Source organism: Lactuca virosa, chromosome 4 (assembly GCF_052849685.1).
Source record: "Lactuca virosa cultivar CGN04683 chromosome 4, Lactuca_virosa_CGN04683_v6, whole genome shotgun sequence".
Lineage (NCBI taxonomy): Eukaryota > Viridiplantae > Streptophyta > Magnoliopsida > Asterales > Asteraceae > Lactuca > Lactuca virosa.
In genome coordinates, this window is record NC_136429.1 from 200415155 (window position 1) to 200432287 (window position 17133).

At 39.4% G+C, this 17133-nt stretch overlaps 1 protein-coding gene across 1 annotated transcript; it reads left to right on the forward strand.

Annotated features, from left to right (window-relative positions):
* The first annotated feature begins 10466 nt into the window (after positions 1-10466).
* Positions 10467-12082, forward strand: LOC145105503 (uncharacterized). Its single transcript, XM_079042597.1, has 5 exons — positions 10467-10476; positions 10597-10772; positions 10850-10873; positions 10970-11269; positions 11429-12082. The coding sequence occupies exons 1-5, from the start codon at positions 10467-10469 to the stop codon at positions 12080-12082; spliced, it is 1164 nt and encodes a 387-aa protein (XP_078898723.1).
* Positions 12083-17133: the final 5051 nt, after the last annotated feature.

Below are 17133 nucleotides of genomic sequence, written 5' to 3' on the forward strand. Positions count from 1 at the left end.
GGAAGTATTTTATGTGATTTATGCCCTTGGTTTCTAGCAATAATTTTAATAAATCAAAGAAATAATAAAAGCTCTTGGTATTTTACAGATTATCACATGCATGTGAGGGCTTTCAAAAGGAAAAATGTTCAAATTTTATTCAGAAGGAAAATAGGGGTATTGAACCCAAACAAGATAAGAAATGTTGCATGCAATGGTGCATGAGATGTAAATGTGGCTGAAGTTCATGAATTTATGAAGCACATTCTGTGGGGTTTTAAGCCACGATATTTCAACCATCATTCACTGGATATGTTAAGTTTCTAAAGTATTTTTCCCCAGATTTATGGTTGGGTTTAAGGCCATTGATCATGCAAGGCAAAAATGGTGATCATAGAAAAAGAGCTGTTTGCGCAACCATTTTGTAAAAATTGCCAAAAATCGGATATTTAATATTTTACAGTGAGACCAGTTGGGTTCGAAAGTTAACGCATGGAACTATCCAATACAAAAAGAATATCATGATTTGGTTAAGTAATGACCGAGATATGGTCGTTCAAAGCTGAATAAAGTAATCTGGCAGATTGCATGTTTGCTTTGAGTGCATCCTTAGGACATTTTGACAAGAACATCATGCATGCCTTTGATAAGGTCCGATTTCTAGCACATGCATGGAGTGAATGAGCATCCAAGATGTACTAGAAATGGTTTAAATGCTTTTGATCATGCAAGAACACAAAAGAAATGGAGAAGAAGATGTAATACTTGTTTTTGAAGTCACATAAACATATGTGCATCATTTTCACTCCTTGCATGGGTTTGATCCCGGATTTTCACCATTTCAAACACATGCATTGTGTTATGGTGAGAATCTACAAATCACAAGGGAAAAATAAAGATTTCTAGCCATGGAAAGGCATAGAATCCGAAAAGAAGAGAAAACTAAGAAGAAGAGGAAGTAGAATCATGAAACTATGGGAGAAGATGTTGTTGTTTACCTTGGTTTTGATCTTGAGGGAAGTAAGAGCACTTCAAGGTCTTCAAAATCTCGAAATTTGGCAGAGGAATGAGAGAAATTTCGTGGGTTAGAGAGAGAAAGGAAGAGAGTTTATGTGTTAGGAGGGTGGAGTGTGAGAGAGTGAAGAGAGAAGAGGTAGAGTGAGGGTTTAAGTCTAATGATTGAGTTTTGGGAAGAGAGAGTGCATGGGGAGGGGAGAATGGCTGGCTCTATCATGCATTAGGCCTCCTCTCTCCTAATTTCAAATTTTATAAAATTCCCTCCAATAGTTTTTATAAAAATCTAATTTTTATAAAAGTGATTCTTTAAGCAATTTTTGATTTATTTAAAAATCTTGTTTTTAACTAATTAATTATGATTAATGCATGATAATTTATATTTCTATTTCATTGGTATAATCCATAATTTGATTAATAAAATTTGATATTTGGAAGTTGATAGCCAAATTTTATAGTTTTTAAGCTTTAAGACTTATAAATTTGGATTTTGGGCTCTTTAGGGTTTTTGGAATATTGTTTGATGTTCATCATCATAATGAAGTATAATTAGAATATTTTAATTTATTTTTAGGGTTTTATACCCTTTTTCAATTATAACAAAGCTTGAAAGTTTCATTCAAATTATAGCATTGGCATTTCCTATTGTAGTTAAGCAACTTACTAGAATCGTAAGTGTCAAGTATATTAGCCCTAGGTCTTAGATGGATCCTAGTTTATGCAAGATTTTGACCTAATTTATACTACTAGGCCATGGCATGATGTGCATGAATGGTTATTATAAAGATGCATGAGTCCGAGAATGACCTGAATTGACAGTTGTCACATAAATTACGAGAGTTTCATTAGAGGAAAGATTGAGACGAATAGCTTTTTCGTAACAAAGGATATCAGCATGATTGGGGCTGAACCAATCCATGCCGATGATAACATCAAAGCTTTTTATGGAAACTGGCATAAGGTCGATAGGAAAAGAATGATCGTTCAAGGTAAGGGTACAGCCTACGTATATATCATTAGTGCTCTCTTTCTCACCGTTAGCCATCTCGACGGTAAATGTTTCAGTTAGTGGTTGAGGTTTATGTTTTAGGAGATGTTTGAATGCATGGCTAATAAAACTTCTCTCCGCACCAGAATCGAAAAGAATGCATGCATAAGAGTTGTCGAGGAGGAACGTACCCGAAACAACTGTGGGATCAGCGACTGCCTCCTCTTGCCTCATCGTTAGTACTCTCCCTGTGCTACCTGTTGTTGTTGCCTTGGGGCAGTTTCTCTTGTAGTGCCCGACATCTCCACAACCATAACAAGCTTGACCGACGCCTGCTCCAGATGCCTGATTGGTTGGTTGTACTGGTGTTTTGCAAACTCGAGCTGTGTGCCCCTTTTTGCCACAGCTGGTGCACGACATTTCTCAGCATGGGCCGAGATTATGATGATAGTTACACTTGTCGCACCGAGGAAGGGTACCAGCATATCTACTGGTAGGTGTTTGAATGGCAGGGGCAGGGGCAGGAGTAGTAGCAACGTGAACCGCCACCGTTTGCTATTTCTTTGAGGGCTCCTGCGAAGGCTGGCCCTTTCGATGCTTCCAGAATTTTCTTGTCTCATCACTCACCTTTGCTGGATCAAGAGCGGCTGTCGCATTATCAAGATCAACTCCGTGATCTATGAGAGTCTGCGCCAGACACTTAGCGCTGTCAAAGGTGTTTGGCCTAGCAGCCAAGACATTTCCTTTGGTGGGTTGTGTCAGTCCCCAAATGCATCTCTCTATCTTCTTGCTTTTCGGGGTGACCATTCCCGGGCAAAGAAGTGCTAGGTCTTCAAACCTAGAAGTGTAGGCAGCAATTTCGGATTCCTTCATCTTCAAGTTCCATAGCTCGTGCTCCAGTTTCTGCATCTCGCCCTGTGGGCAGTATTCAGCAAGCATGAGCTCTTTCAAGCTCTCCCATCCCATAGCATTTGCCACTGGCAGGGTTAGGGATTCGACTCGACCATTCCACCAGGTCAGTGCTCTATTGGCCAAAGTTCAAGCGGCGAATTTTACTTTGTTGGCTTCAGAACAGGAACAGATTTCGAAAATGGATTCGATCTTCTCGAGCCATTGGTTCAGGGCAATAACCCCTCACTTGCCGTCGAAAGATGTGGGTTTCGTGTTCATAAAGTCCTTATAGGAACACTCATTCTGGTGTACCTGACCACCTTCATGATTTTGGGGATGAGTACCACCTCCCTGCCCGCCAGATCCGCCAGGATTAATCTGTGACATCGCGGCAGCCACAGCAGCAGTAACAGCTGCCTAGAACATAACAGGATCGAACTGAGGGGGTGGTGGTGGTGGAGTGTTGTCATTTCTTCTGATGGGTCTTCTTCGGAGAGGCATCTTGTTCTAGAAAGAACCAGGAAGAAGTGGATGGTAAGTCCTCAAGATATATGAAACAAAATATATCCCATCCTGATAATAAAGTGTTCTACCAAGCGATAAGCAAATAAAGGTTACTAATGCAAGTAAGTTATCGCTAAGAAACGAATAGGTAGCAACACTAGAAATGAATTTCTACAATGTATTCGGCTCTGGCTAAAATACTCCTACATTATTTTAAGTTGCATGTTTTGTTCTTCTGATACTTTGTTTTATGGATACTAGGTAAGTTTTAGGCCTGTTGCAATACCACAGTCACTCCCAAGCACATGTTGGTCATGTCTCGAATGAATATAGTTGATCAGACTATATTGATCCTAGACATGATTACATAACTGCCTAAGTTTAACCACGATGTCCAATATCCAAATACTTTTGTTTTGTTCTACTCATGATACTGTTTCTGGTACGTTGGTATACTTGTATACTTTTTGTAAAAATACTTATATTTTAAAAGTATACTTTTAGTTCAGAGCACTTCGGCCCCTTAGTGTTTATAGTTGTATACCATGTACGGTTCGGTATACTTAGTTCACTATAAACAATAGCTCTGATACCAATCTGTCACACCCCCGAACCGTCGGAACCGACGGCGGAAACGTCCGGGGGCGGGTGACGTCATGCGTAGTATCACCACGGTTGTATCATAGCAAGTGAAGTAAACACAACCATTACATTATAATTTGAATATTTACATTGTTTGAAAACATAGTTTGTTCATAACAGTATGTAACAAAAGTAAAAGACGTGACTCCAAAATGCTCCGTCTTCTCCAAAAGTTGGCAAGAGTACCTGTCTATTGTTGCCCTGAGAATACAAGCAGTTTTAAAATATCAGCATAAAGCTAGTGAGTTCATAAGCGTTTAGTTCTGGTGAAAGAAATGTTTCCTTCATCCTTTGAAAAGTGTTTCCCAAGAAAATCCTATATTTTCTTATGAAAGTTGTTTGATTATGCATTCGTTATTTGTTTAACAGCTTGTTTATGTAAGGTTGAGTTATCCCAGGAAAATCCTATATTTTCCTTAAAAGTTTATAGTTGGTTATCTGTTGTTGTCTGAGGTGTACACGTATCTACCATACTTGTATCGTTAGATGTAGTTTCCTTGAAAAACCCTGTTTTTTCTCTGTGAGGTGTATTAGCCTTTTTACATAAATAAAACTAATAAATAAGTGGTGAACTAAATCCTAAGGGTATTATTAATACCCTCTAGTAATCAAATCGGTTATTACTTTGAGGTTAGTTCACTTGTTTCATTATTACAAAAGTAAATTCTGTTATCTAGGTTGCGAGTGTCGTAACCGTACTTGGACTTGATATGGCACGTAACGGGGCCAGTATCTTTTATGACTTTGTCACCTGTAGACCTGACGGTCCAACTGTAGCTAGCAGCGAGGTGCGGGATAGTCAATCCCGTATAGATCTATACATAATAGTCACGCTCTCCCTACAAGAGATTCTGGTTACAAATGCTAGTCCTACACTCTCGAATCCGGTGGGAGTGTTACCAAGGACATGTCTCCAACTTTAGACAAACAATTTGCATGTCATAATACCGAAAATCCTGTTTATGTTTTGTATGAATCCTTTGTAAAATATCACATTTTATGACAAGATTCACAAGTTCCTTGCTTTAGTTTTGAAAACTGTTTCTACGAGTTGATTTCTTAATCGTTTAGTAAAACTGTTTTCTGTATTAAAAGCATACTGAACATATAATTATTTTATACAAAATAATAAATCTTTGAGCACAAGTTTCCTTGTACTTTTGCTTGTATTCCCCTAAAAACATGAAAAACTCGGAAAAGCGTAGGGGTATGAACTCACAGATTGATGTAGGATTCGAGCGTATGATCGGTGTGGATGCTGAGTGTCAACTGGTGTTTCGTACGCAAGTGGATCCTATTAACATATGGTAACACATATGTGTGTTAGAATTAGGGTGTTTCATGACTAAACATGACGGGAAACCACCCTAAGGACCTGGAAATGCTTGAACTAAGTGTCGGGACCTTATATGATCGAACGAGGGAGGTGTACGGCCACCCTTTGGGTGTGTACGGCCATGGGTGTACGGCCCATGAGTGTACGGCCGTACACTCATGATGGGGAGTGTTTTGAGGTGTTTCCAAGGTCCTACAAGCATCTAATGAGTGTTCTAGGTCCCAAACTGAGTGTTATTGCAAGTTTGAGGCCAAAAATGAGTATCAAAGTGGGTGTATGGCCAAGAGGATGTGTGTGCGGTCATACAAGGGAGTGTGCGGCCGTACAGAGGGGTGTGCGGCGTACACTCTTCATTCATGCCCAAAATGTCGATTTTCAGGTGTTTCGAAGCCAATACCAAGTCTAACTAGCAGATGGAGGCCAAAATCTCACCTTGGAGAGTCTTTAAGGTGTGTACGGCCACCTTATGAAGGTGTGAGGCCGTACACCTTCAAAGGGGTGATGAACAAGATGAGAACTCGATGATTTAGGGCTTAGATTAAGATTCTTTCAAGTATAACAAGCTAGATGACAGAATACTTACGTTTTTGAAGCCTTTGGAGGGTCCTTATGTGAAGATTCTAGAGAGAGAAAGTAGTGTGCAGCCAAAAGGGAAAAAGAGTGAATGAAGGGGGTCTCCTCCTTTATATGAAGGTGGGTGTACGGTTGAGGGGTGGGTGTGCGGCCGCACACTCATGTGTACGGCCGTACACTCCTCCCGAGAGAGTGTATGGCCCGAATGTTGTACTATGACGTGGTATTACTCGACCTAGAACCTAACCTTTGATTGTACGAGGCTTAGAACGCTTGATCAAACCCTTAAACGGCGTTAAAAGGTGATAAAGTCGAGTTTAATATTGATATACAGATCAATTGTACAGGATAGAAGTTCCGGGTTGTCACATCATCCCCCCGTTAGAGGGAATTTCGTCCCGAAATTCAAACATAAAAATACAAATTATGGACTCGGAAAGAGATGTGGATATTTCTGTTTCATCTGATCTTCGCGCTCCCAAGTGAATTCAGGTCCCCGCTTAGCATTCCAGCGAACCTTCACTATCGGGATGTGACTTTGCTTTGTTCATTTGATCTCTCTATCCATGATTTCGACTGGTTCTTCCACAAAGTTCAGGTTCTTGTTGATCTCAATCTCGTCGAGAGGAATCGTAAGGGTTTCGTCGGCTACACATTTCTTAAGATTCGAAACGTGGAAAACAGGATGAATGTTGCTAAGTTCTTGCGGTAAACGAAGTTTGTAGGCTACGGGACCGATCCTAGCGAGGATGTCGAAGGGTACTATGTATCTTGGATTTAGCTTTCCACGCTTTCCGAAGCGTATCATGCCTTTCCAGGGCGAAACCTTCAACAGAACACGGTCTCCAACCTGGAACTCCAAGGGTTTTCGTCGTTTATCGGCGTAGCTCTTTTGTCTATCTCGTGAGGCTTTCAGTCGTTCTCGAATTTGTATGATCTTTTCTGTGGTTTCGTGGATGATTTCTGGACCAGTGAGAGTGCTGTCAGGGACTTGCCCCTTGGTTAGTTGCGTGTCGCCCACCTCAGCCCAGCACAGAGGGGATCTGCACTTGCGACCATAGAGGTCTTTGAAAGGCACAGCCTTGATGTTGGTATGGTAATTGTTGTTATAGGAAAACTCGACTAAGGGAAATTGGGTGTCCCACGACTTACCGAAGTCAATGAAACATGCTCTCAACATGTCTTCCAAATCCTAGATGGTTCTCTCACTTTGTTCATCTGTTTGAGGATGGTAAGCTCTGCTCATATCCAGCTTAGTTCCAAGAGCTTTCTGCAGGGACTGCCAAAATCTCGAGGTGAACCTGCTATCTCGATCGGAGATAATGGACACAGGCACACCGTGCAGTCGGACTATCTCTTGGATGTAGATTCGTGTGAGTCTCTCCATTTTGAAAGTTTCTTTGATTGGTAGGAAGTGAGCGGATTTCATCAATCGATCGACTATTACCCAGATGGCGTCATACCCACTCGGAGCTTTAGGTAATTTGGTGATAAAATCCATAGTAATCCTTTCCCACTTCCACTCAGGTATATCCGGCTGGTGGAGTAGACCTGAGGGCTTCTGATATTCGACCTTCACCTTGGCGCAAGTCAGGCACTTGCCCACGAAGATAGCGATCTCCGTTTTCATGTTCGGCCACCAATACAGTTTCTTGAGATCTAGGTACATCTTGTCCGTGCCTGGATGAACGGAGTATCTAGTCTTGTGAGCTTCGTTCATTACAACCTCTCTGTAAGCACCGAACTTTAGGGTCCAGATCCGGTCCATGAGATAGTAGACTCCGTCTCCCTTGATTTCTAAGTTCTTTTCCATTCCTATTAAGGCTTCACCCGGCATGTTCTCTGGTTTTAAGGTTTCCAGCTGAGCCTCCTTGATTTGCGCGGATAAATTGGAATGGATAGTCATGGTCAGTGCCTTTATTCTACGACCTGAGTACTCCTTCCAGCTGAGGGCATCTGCCACCACATTGGCCTTGCCGGGATGGTAGCGTATTTTGCACTCGTAATCGCTGAGTAGCTCAACCCATCGCCGTTATCTCATGTTCAGCTCCTTCTGCTTGAAAATATGCTGCAGGATTTTATGGTCAGTGAAGATAGTGCACTTGGTTCCGTAGAGATAATGTCTCCACATCTTCAATGCGAAGACCACTGCTCCCAATTCCAGGTCGTGCGTTGTGTAGTTAACTTCGTGTGCTTTCAACTGTCTTGAGGCATAAGCGATGACTTTTCCCCGTTGCATGATTGGATGCATCACAGTAGACAACGAAGTCTTCCGTCCCTTCGGGCAGAGACAAGATAGGCGCGCTGCACAGGGCCTGCTTCAATGTTTGGAATGCAGTGTCTTGTTTTTCACTCCAACAAAAGCGTACGCCTTTCTGAGTCAGAGTGGTTAAGGGTTTGGAAATTCTGGAGAAATTCTGGATAAACCTACGATAATAGCCAGCGAGACCCAAGAATTTACAGATTTCTGTGGGCGTCTTCGGTGCTGACCAGTTCTCTATCGCTTTGATTTTGGAGGGGTCCACGTGTATGCCTTCCTCGCTTACCACGTGACCTAGCAAGGTTACTTTTCGAATCCAGAATTCGCACTTGGAGAATTTCGCATACAGCTTCTCTGTCCTTAGGGTTTCCAGCACCGATCTCAAGTGATGTCGATGATCTTCCTCATTTCTGGAATAGACAAGTATATCGTCGATGAACACAATTACGAACTTGTCCAGGAAAGAACGGCACACCCGATTCATCAGGTCCATGAATACCGCCGGTGCGTTGGTTAGAGCAAAGGGCATTACTACAAATTCGTAGTGTCCATAGCGAGTTCGGAATGCTGTCTTGGGCACATCATTCTCGTGAACTCACAACTGATGGTACCCTGATCTTAGGTCTATTTTGGAGAAGTAACTGGCTCCCTGAAGTTGATCGAAGAGGTCATCGATACGAGGAATAGGGTAACGGTTTTTTACTGTAAGCTTGTTCAGTTCGCGATAGTCAATACACATCCGAAAGGATCCATCCTTCTTTTTCACAAATAAGATCGGGGCTCCCCAGGGTGAGGAACTCGGTCTGATGAATCCTTTGCTGAGCAGCTCATTGAGCTGACTGGATAACTCCTGCATTTCTACTGGCGCTAATCGGTATGGGGATTTAGCTACGGGATAGAAGTCGAGTTTAATATTGATATACAGATTAATTGTATAGGATAGAAGTTCCGGGTTGTCACATCATCCCCCAGTTAGAGGGAATTTCGTCCTGAAATTCAAACATAAAAATACAAATTATGGACTCGGAACGAGATATGGATATATCTGTTTCATCTGATCTTCGCGCTCCCAAGTGAATTCAGGTCCCCGCTTAGCATTCCAGCGAACCTTCACTATCGGGATGCGACTTTGCTTTGTTCGTTTGATCTCTCTGTCCATGATTTCGACTGGTTCTTCCACAAATTTCAGGTTCTTGTTGATCTCAATCTCGTCGAGAGGAATCGTAAGGGTTTCGTCGGCTACACATTTCTTAAGATTCGAAACGTGGAAAACAGGATGAATGTTGCTAAGTTCTTGCGGTAAACGAAGTTTGTAGGCTACGGGACCGATCCTAGCGAGGATCTCGAAGGGTCCTATGTATCTTGGATTTAGTTTTCCACGCTTTCCGAAGCGTATCATGCCTTCCCAGGGCGAGACCTTCAACAGATGACTGTCTCCAACCTGGAACTCCAAGGGTTTTCGTCGTTTATCGGCGTAGCTCTTTTGTCTATCTCGTGAGGCTTTCAGTTGTTCTCGGATTTGTATGATCTTTTCTGTGGTTTCGCGGATGATTTCTGGACCAGTGAGAGTGCTGTCAGGGACTTGCCCCTTGGCTAGTTGTGTGTCGCCCACCTCAGCCCAGCACAGAGGGGATCTGCACTTGCGACCATAGAGGGCTTCGAAAGGCACAACCTTGATGCTGGTATGGTAACTGTTGTTATAGGAAAACTCGACTAAGGGCAAATGGGTGTCCCACGACTTACCGAAGTCAATGACACATGCTCTCAAAGGGGTGATGAACAAGATGAAAACTCGATGATTTGGGGCTTAGATTAAGAGTCTTTCAAGTATAACAAGCTAGATGATAGAATACTTACGTTTTTGTAGCCTTTGGAGGGTCCTTATGAGAAGATTCTAGAGAGAGAAATTAGTGTGCAGCCAAAAGGGAAAAAGAGTGAATGAAGGGGGTCTCCTCCTTTATATGGAGGTGGGTGTACGGTTGAAGGGTGGGTGTGCGGCCGCACACCCATGTGTATGGCCGTACACTCCTCCCGAGAGAGTGTATGGCCCGAATGTTGTACTATGACTTGGTATTACTCGACCTAGAACCCAACCTTTGATTGTACGAGGCTTAGAACGCTTGATCAAACCCTTAAATGGCGTTAAACGGTGATAAAGTCGAGTTTAATATTGATATACAGATCAATTGTACAGGATAGAAGTTCCGGGTTGTCACACATATGGTGAGGAGATTAGAAGATCAAATCCTGGATCCACAGTTAAAATTTGTGTTGATGCAATGCCTGATGGTAAGAATTATTTCGGCAAGATATACATGGTTTGCTTCAGTAAAAGAGGGATGAAGGGGGGGGGGGGATGTAGGAGGATCATTAACCTGGATGGTTGTTTTCTGAAAAGTTTTTGTCAAGGGGAGTTGCTTTGTATTGTGGGTAGAGATGCTAACAATGGAATATTGTTGATTGCTTGGGCGGTTTTTTGTGTGGAAAACAAAGAGAATTGGAAATGGTTCATAGAAACTCTTTTAGAAGATTTGCAATGTTGGAATGATGGACATGGTTTGGTTCTACTTCCGGATCAACACAAGGTATGGTTCAAAACTATTGCATGTTCTAAAATTAGTAATTGCTATTCTAATTTCAAACATTAATGTGACTTATGTAGGGTTTGATTGAGGCAATAAAGGAAGTATTTCCAGCAGCCGAACATAGGCAGTTTGCTATACATATCTATGCGAATTTTAGAAAGAGATTTAGTGGAGCCAAGTTTGAAAATTTATTTTAGAAAGCGAGCAAGGCAACAACTGAAGCACAATTTAATGAAGTTATGAAAGAGATTGGAAAATTAAATCCGGAAGCAGTTGTGCATCTTATGGATAGAGATCCAAAGACTTGGTCTTTGGCTTTTTTTAGAGTTCATAATTCTTGTGAGTCAGTAGAGAATGGTTTTTCAGAGAGTTTTAATAGTGTGCTTTTGGATGCCCGGAAGAAACCAATCATAAGCATGTTAGAGGACATTCGTATATATGTGATGCAAAGGATGGTGACTATGAAACTAATCGGTCAAGGATGGAATCGTTATTCTGTTTGTCCAAATATCAGAATACGGTTGAATATGCTCTAGACTGAGTAAAGGTTTGTACATTTGTCCAATTACATGTGTACCTTATTCTTTACATCACATGATATTTACAGTTTTCATCTATGTAGGCATTGGCAAGTCATATCTTGTGGGGGAATGTAGTTTGAGGCAAGGAAGATGGATGAGGCGTTTATTGTTCATGTTGAAAAAAAGGAATGCAGCTGCAGGCTATGGCAACTTAATGGATATGGCTGCGTACACTCAGTTGCCACCTTAGCCTACTTAAATATCACACCTGATGGTCCATACGTAGATCCAATGTACTTGGTTGCATTCTACCATAATACTTACAAACAGCCAATCCATGGGATGAATAGAAAAAATATGTGGCCTTCTACTGACTTGATACCCCCTTTGCCTCCATTGAAAAGACGTATGCCATGCAGGCCAACCATAAAAAGAAGAAGGGATGCTTCTGAACGGATGGGAAAACACACCGTCTCCAAGGTAGGGAAGAAAGTTTCTTGTAGCATATGCAAAGAGAAAGGACAAAACAAGGCTACTTGTAGTAAAGGTGTAGGGACATCCAAACAAAATGGAACAAAGAAACAAAAATTTATACCTACGCAGGAGTCTGTAAACGTTGCCACAGGGGTTGGGGATGATGAGGTAATGGTAGATGCTAGTGATGCTTTGGAGAGGACTGGTAAGGAAGAGCGGATGGTGGGAGTCAATGGACAGGAGGAAGGGGTGAAGGTCAATGCTCGTGTTCATCAAGTTAGGCATGTTAAACCACCTAATACACGGAAGAAGTAAGAAAGAATCATTAAAATGAAGCTTGCAAAAAATGTGGGAGGTGAAGGTAGCAGTCTTGCAACGGCCATGGAGTTGAATTAGATAATTGTTTTTTATTTGTAATGAATGTGTGTTGCAATAAACAAATGATTTATGTATGTTCTATTATGGTCTACTATGTTGTTTTATTGTGTGGTATGTTGTTATATGGTATGTTATTGTTGTCCCGTGCCACGAATATGTAGGGGTATTATGGGCATTTTAGTCATTACAAAGTAAACCAAAGTGTAGAGGTAATATGTTTATTTACGGTGGTTTAATTAAGTAATTGTAAATTGACCATTTTGGATGTGGGGGTAATTAAGTCATTGTAACAATCAACCATTTTGGGTGTGGGGGTAATTAAGTCATTGTAAATTGACCATTTTGGGTGTGGGGGTAATTAAGTCATTGTAAATTGACCATTTTGGGTGTGGGGGTAATTAAGTCATTGTAAATTGACCATTTTGGGTGTGGGGGTAATTAAGTCATTGTAAAAAACAGGGTAGTTGTGACTTAATCCATTCAACATGAAAAAAGTCCATCTTTAGAAAACCTTTTTTTTTTCCAAAAAAGGTTTTGCAGACAAGCAGACACAATGCCTCGTGTGCAAAGGTATTGTTTAGTTTTGTCCCTTTTCCCAAACTGCACCATTTGTGGTCCATGTCTATTGGCATAAAAAAGGTATATTCATTTTGCTTTGGCTTGTGGTCCCATCCCAGTCGATGGACATCCACATGATTGGCGTGGGAACAAGTTAATGAAACATATATAATCCCCAAATGTTTCTTTCTTTCATGCACACATACAGATATAGGTGTAAGACAATTTTTTTTAATAATAACATATTAAAACACATTTCAGCCATGGGTTTGTTTACATCACTTTCTGCTATTGAATAACCTATTACAAAGATCATCGACAAAAAACTTCATCAACAAACGATGACCATCAGCAGCCCAGGCAACACCACCACCAAATCTACGCACCAACATCACAAACTATTACCAGCAACACACACAACATCTACTACTAATATTGACACTAAACAACAAAAATAACACACCAAAACACAAACCGCGGACTGAAATGCTTCAACCTACATAACCTTTTTTAGTTAAAGAACATATACGTCACCACAGACACAGTAACAACACCAACAAACCCAGTACAATACTTCAGCTTCTTACGTTTGTTGTGCTGGAAGACCATCTTCACATATGCTCCTTGCAGAGAAACAAAATGATTTTTAAGATCAGCAACGAGATTTGAGATATCCAACTGACCAGCGCGAACGTCATCAACCTCACGGTTCATGGCATCCAAGTCTCGATTAACTGCCTGACGGAGCTCACGCAACTAGTCTTGGAAGTCCTCCCGTATAAGAGACAGTTCCATCTGGGATTGCAGTAGATTGATGGCCATGTCTGCGTTGGTTACACCATTGGAATGATTCTCATCCATGTGATGGCGGAAGTTTGGAGACCAGTTGTGTTCTGCATGTCCGACCGAAGGCATTTTGGAGTAAACTTAGAGACGAAATTGGGGTAATGAAGTTTGCAGATGTGCCATTTTAGGTCAAGAAAGTCTTGATTTTATATGGAGGCGTCTGAACAGTCGAATCGTGCTCCTTACGATTCACGTTCAATACGACATCGTTGCGGTTGTTCAACGCTTTAAATTCTTGCCATGTCATCTGTTACGTGTTAGGCTAGGTTTATGTGGCAATGTAAACCGACTACAATAGGTGAAAGGGATTATATTGATAGGTAACAGATACTTCGTTCCCTTATTAAACTACAAAATAAATTAAGTGGCTAAATGGGTAAACCCTAAAAACATTATTGGTCTATACGTCATTTTCCCTAATGATTAACACATCACTACAAAGGCTTATAAACCAACATAATCTAGTATCCATAATAAATTTGAAATTTATAAATATATTAAAAAGTAGAAAATTTAAATATTCTTCTATCTTTTTTTTCCTATTTAGGATCGCTTGATAGTTACTGAGTTAGACCTTTTGACTAAGTCCAGATCTAGCAGGGGCGGGTCAACGAGTTTGGGAGCTCTAAGCGAACCAAAAATTTGGAGCCCTTTAGCCTTTACTATATTTACTGTTATAAATATGTGACGGCTCAACTACAAATGAACAATCAATAAACCAGAAGTAATGGATTATAGATTATGAATTAATGAAATATCTGAGAATAAAAGATAATGGAAAACTCAAAAGTGAAAATTCAAATTCGTTCCATGCTGGCCTGTTCTGGAATCACATTATGGATTAATGAAACATGAAGCCTTGATTCTATAATATAATTTGTATTCTGTAATAAAAAAAAGAGAGAAAAGAACATGAGAATTGTTGAAAAGAGTGTTCAAGGTCATTAACTATTGATAATATTTCTAATAATAACATGGTCCTTTGGGTTGCCCTCAAGAACCAAATTGAATAAAATAAATAAATGAGAAATATGTTTCTTAATTATTAAGGTTAATAATTAATTAGAAAGAAATTGAAAAACATTTTGGGAATAAATTTACAGTTTAATTAATTAAAGGGTTGAATATTTATTAATAGATAGTTGATTAATCATGAATGTTCTAAAACCCTTATGGCATTAGGGTTGGACGAAAACCACTCCATCCCACATGGGGAAATGAGTAAATTTCATTATTGGACTCCTATCCCACATGGGAAGGAGTACAAAACCTAGGAAGGGATCCAAGGCTATAAATAGGGCCTTAGGGATTTCTTTCTTCATTGTTCCTTGGTTTGAAGTTTCGTTAACCCTTTTCCTCCCCCATAGGGACGATTCCTCACCCCTCTTACAGTTTGTGAAATTGACCCATTATCCTAGTTATTTTTATTCCACTCTTTTATTTCATTGGGTGTGATACCATTAGAGGGATTCTGGTTTGGGTCCTCTTATCCACGCAACTTCTAGGAGGACAAGATCAAAATCTCTAGCATGGAAATCAAGGGCTAGATAAGAGGTATGTTTTCTTCTTTATGTTTTTATCTTTTCATAGGGTAGCTGTAATTAGTATAATGACATAGATCCTTTGGGTGCATGTACACTTAGGTATATCATAGTTTGATTTTTATGCTACCTAGTTTAAGTGTATTTGATGCATAGAAAACCCAACAGGGGTATCATAACCATTGGTTCATAATTACATTCACCCTTAATCCATATTTTATGTAAGTGCTTGTTTGAAATTGAATAAGAAGAAAAAAAAATTGAAATTGAAGAAACCTAATCGCAATGACAACGTGAGAGACTTCTGGTCACGACGTGATGCGACCGGATTATGGTTTCCTTTTTTTTTTACTGTATTTCAAATTTGAAGATTTATTATTTGGATAATTACCAAATTTAAATTGTATTAAATCTAGAAAATGATAAATATTATTTAAATATGATTATTTGAATTTAAATATTTATATATATTATTATTTAAATAGTGATTTAATATTTAATATTATTTATAATAGAGATTTATAAATTTAAGTATTAACCCCTTATGAATTATGAATTATTACATTGTCTCCTTGCAATTAATCAAAATTGATAATATAAAACTACGTTTATGGATTTATAAAATTTACCATTATATATATATATATATATATATATATATATATATATATATATATATATATATATATATATACTAGAATTGTATCTACTATATGTATAACAAAGTTATAACATGCACGCTCACATGTTTTAGTATGGACATTTTCAGTCTTACCATGACTAGTCTCACCCACTCTAATGTAGGGGTTTAAGGATGTCTCTATGATTCCTAATAAGGTTGGTTTTTAATATGCTTCGTGCTTACCACCCTTACTGCCATGTTGCATTTTGAGAATGGAGTAACTGAAATGGTTTGATAGTGATAATGGTCAAACTAAAAGCATTATCAATAGAAGTATAAAACAAAATCCCGTTTTATTAATAGAATGTGAATCTCATGTTATACATGAAAATTACACATTATCTTTATATTTTGTTGATGGAGCTCGTGTGGTTAACTGACACATCAATCTAGAGTATAGTTGAGAATGATACAGAACTCGCAAATCTCAAGCGTATCTTAAGCCGGGGACCATGCACTTTTTAATGGTTAATTTACAATCTGCTTAATGTGAATCTTATGTTATCCATAAAAGTTTCACATTCTCTTTATAGCTTGTTCATGGAGCTCATGTGGTTATCCGACACGTCAATTTGAGAGTATAAGTAGAGAATGATGTGGAACTCGTAAATCTCAAGCGTAACTTGAGCATGGGACCACACAATTTTGTATGGATGATTCAACATCTGTTTAGTGATCTGCGGCGACCCTGTCATTGAATTTAAGATGAACATAATCGGAGATTAAAATGCCATTGATAGTCAATGCATCTCAAAGATCTACGAATTTCGTGGTGATCGAAATTGGCAAAGGGCTTTGCCTACCTAAATAACTTTACGATGTGTTTACGACATCCCTTTACACATCATGGAGCCAAATATCGATCCAAGACTTCTTAAATAATTTTATTTAGGGTAATTATTTTCTATGGATTAATAAAACAAACTATAATGGAAACTGATATTGATTGATGTCTATAACCTTATCCACTAAAGTCCACTGCTATAAAACCATTGAAAGGATTAGCTATTTAAATCAATCTTCTCCAAATTCATAGCTTCGGAGTAGTTCTCATAAACAAAAGGAAAGATCATGGCTTTGACAAATCTCTTCCTAAGGTTCCTCCAAACACTACATTCTAATATACTAGAAAGAGCAGTTCTTAAGTGTACATTGTAAGACGAAATATTAAAGTAAAATGGAATTTCCTTTTGGAACTAACATGGCCAATCATAGAAACTTAAACTTCAAATACTCCCATATATTTAATACCATGAATGGAAGTGTCAAGAAAGCTAGTTGCTCACGGGTTAGAAGACAATTAGTGTTGGTATACATAATCTGGGCCCAAATACCAATGACAAAGGACGACTTATTTTGAG

What these genes read in the sequence shown, in the direction of transcription:
- LOC145105503 (XM_079042597.1), top strand. An exon ending in TACTTCCGGATCAACACAAG is followed by an intron (nt 10,773 to 10,849) that starts GTATGGTTCAAA and finishes TGACTTATGTAG; the next exon opens with GGTTTGATTGAGGCAATAAA. An exon ending in AAGGATGGAATCGTTATTCT is followed by an intron (nt 11,270 to 11,428) that starts GTTTGTCCAAAT and finishes GGGGGAATGTAG; the next exon opens with TTTGAGGCAAGGAAGATGGA.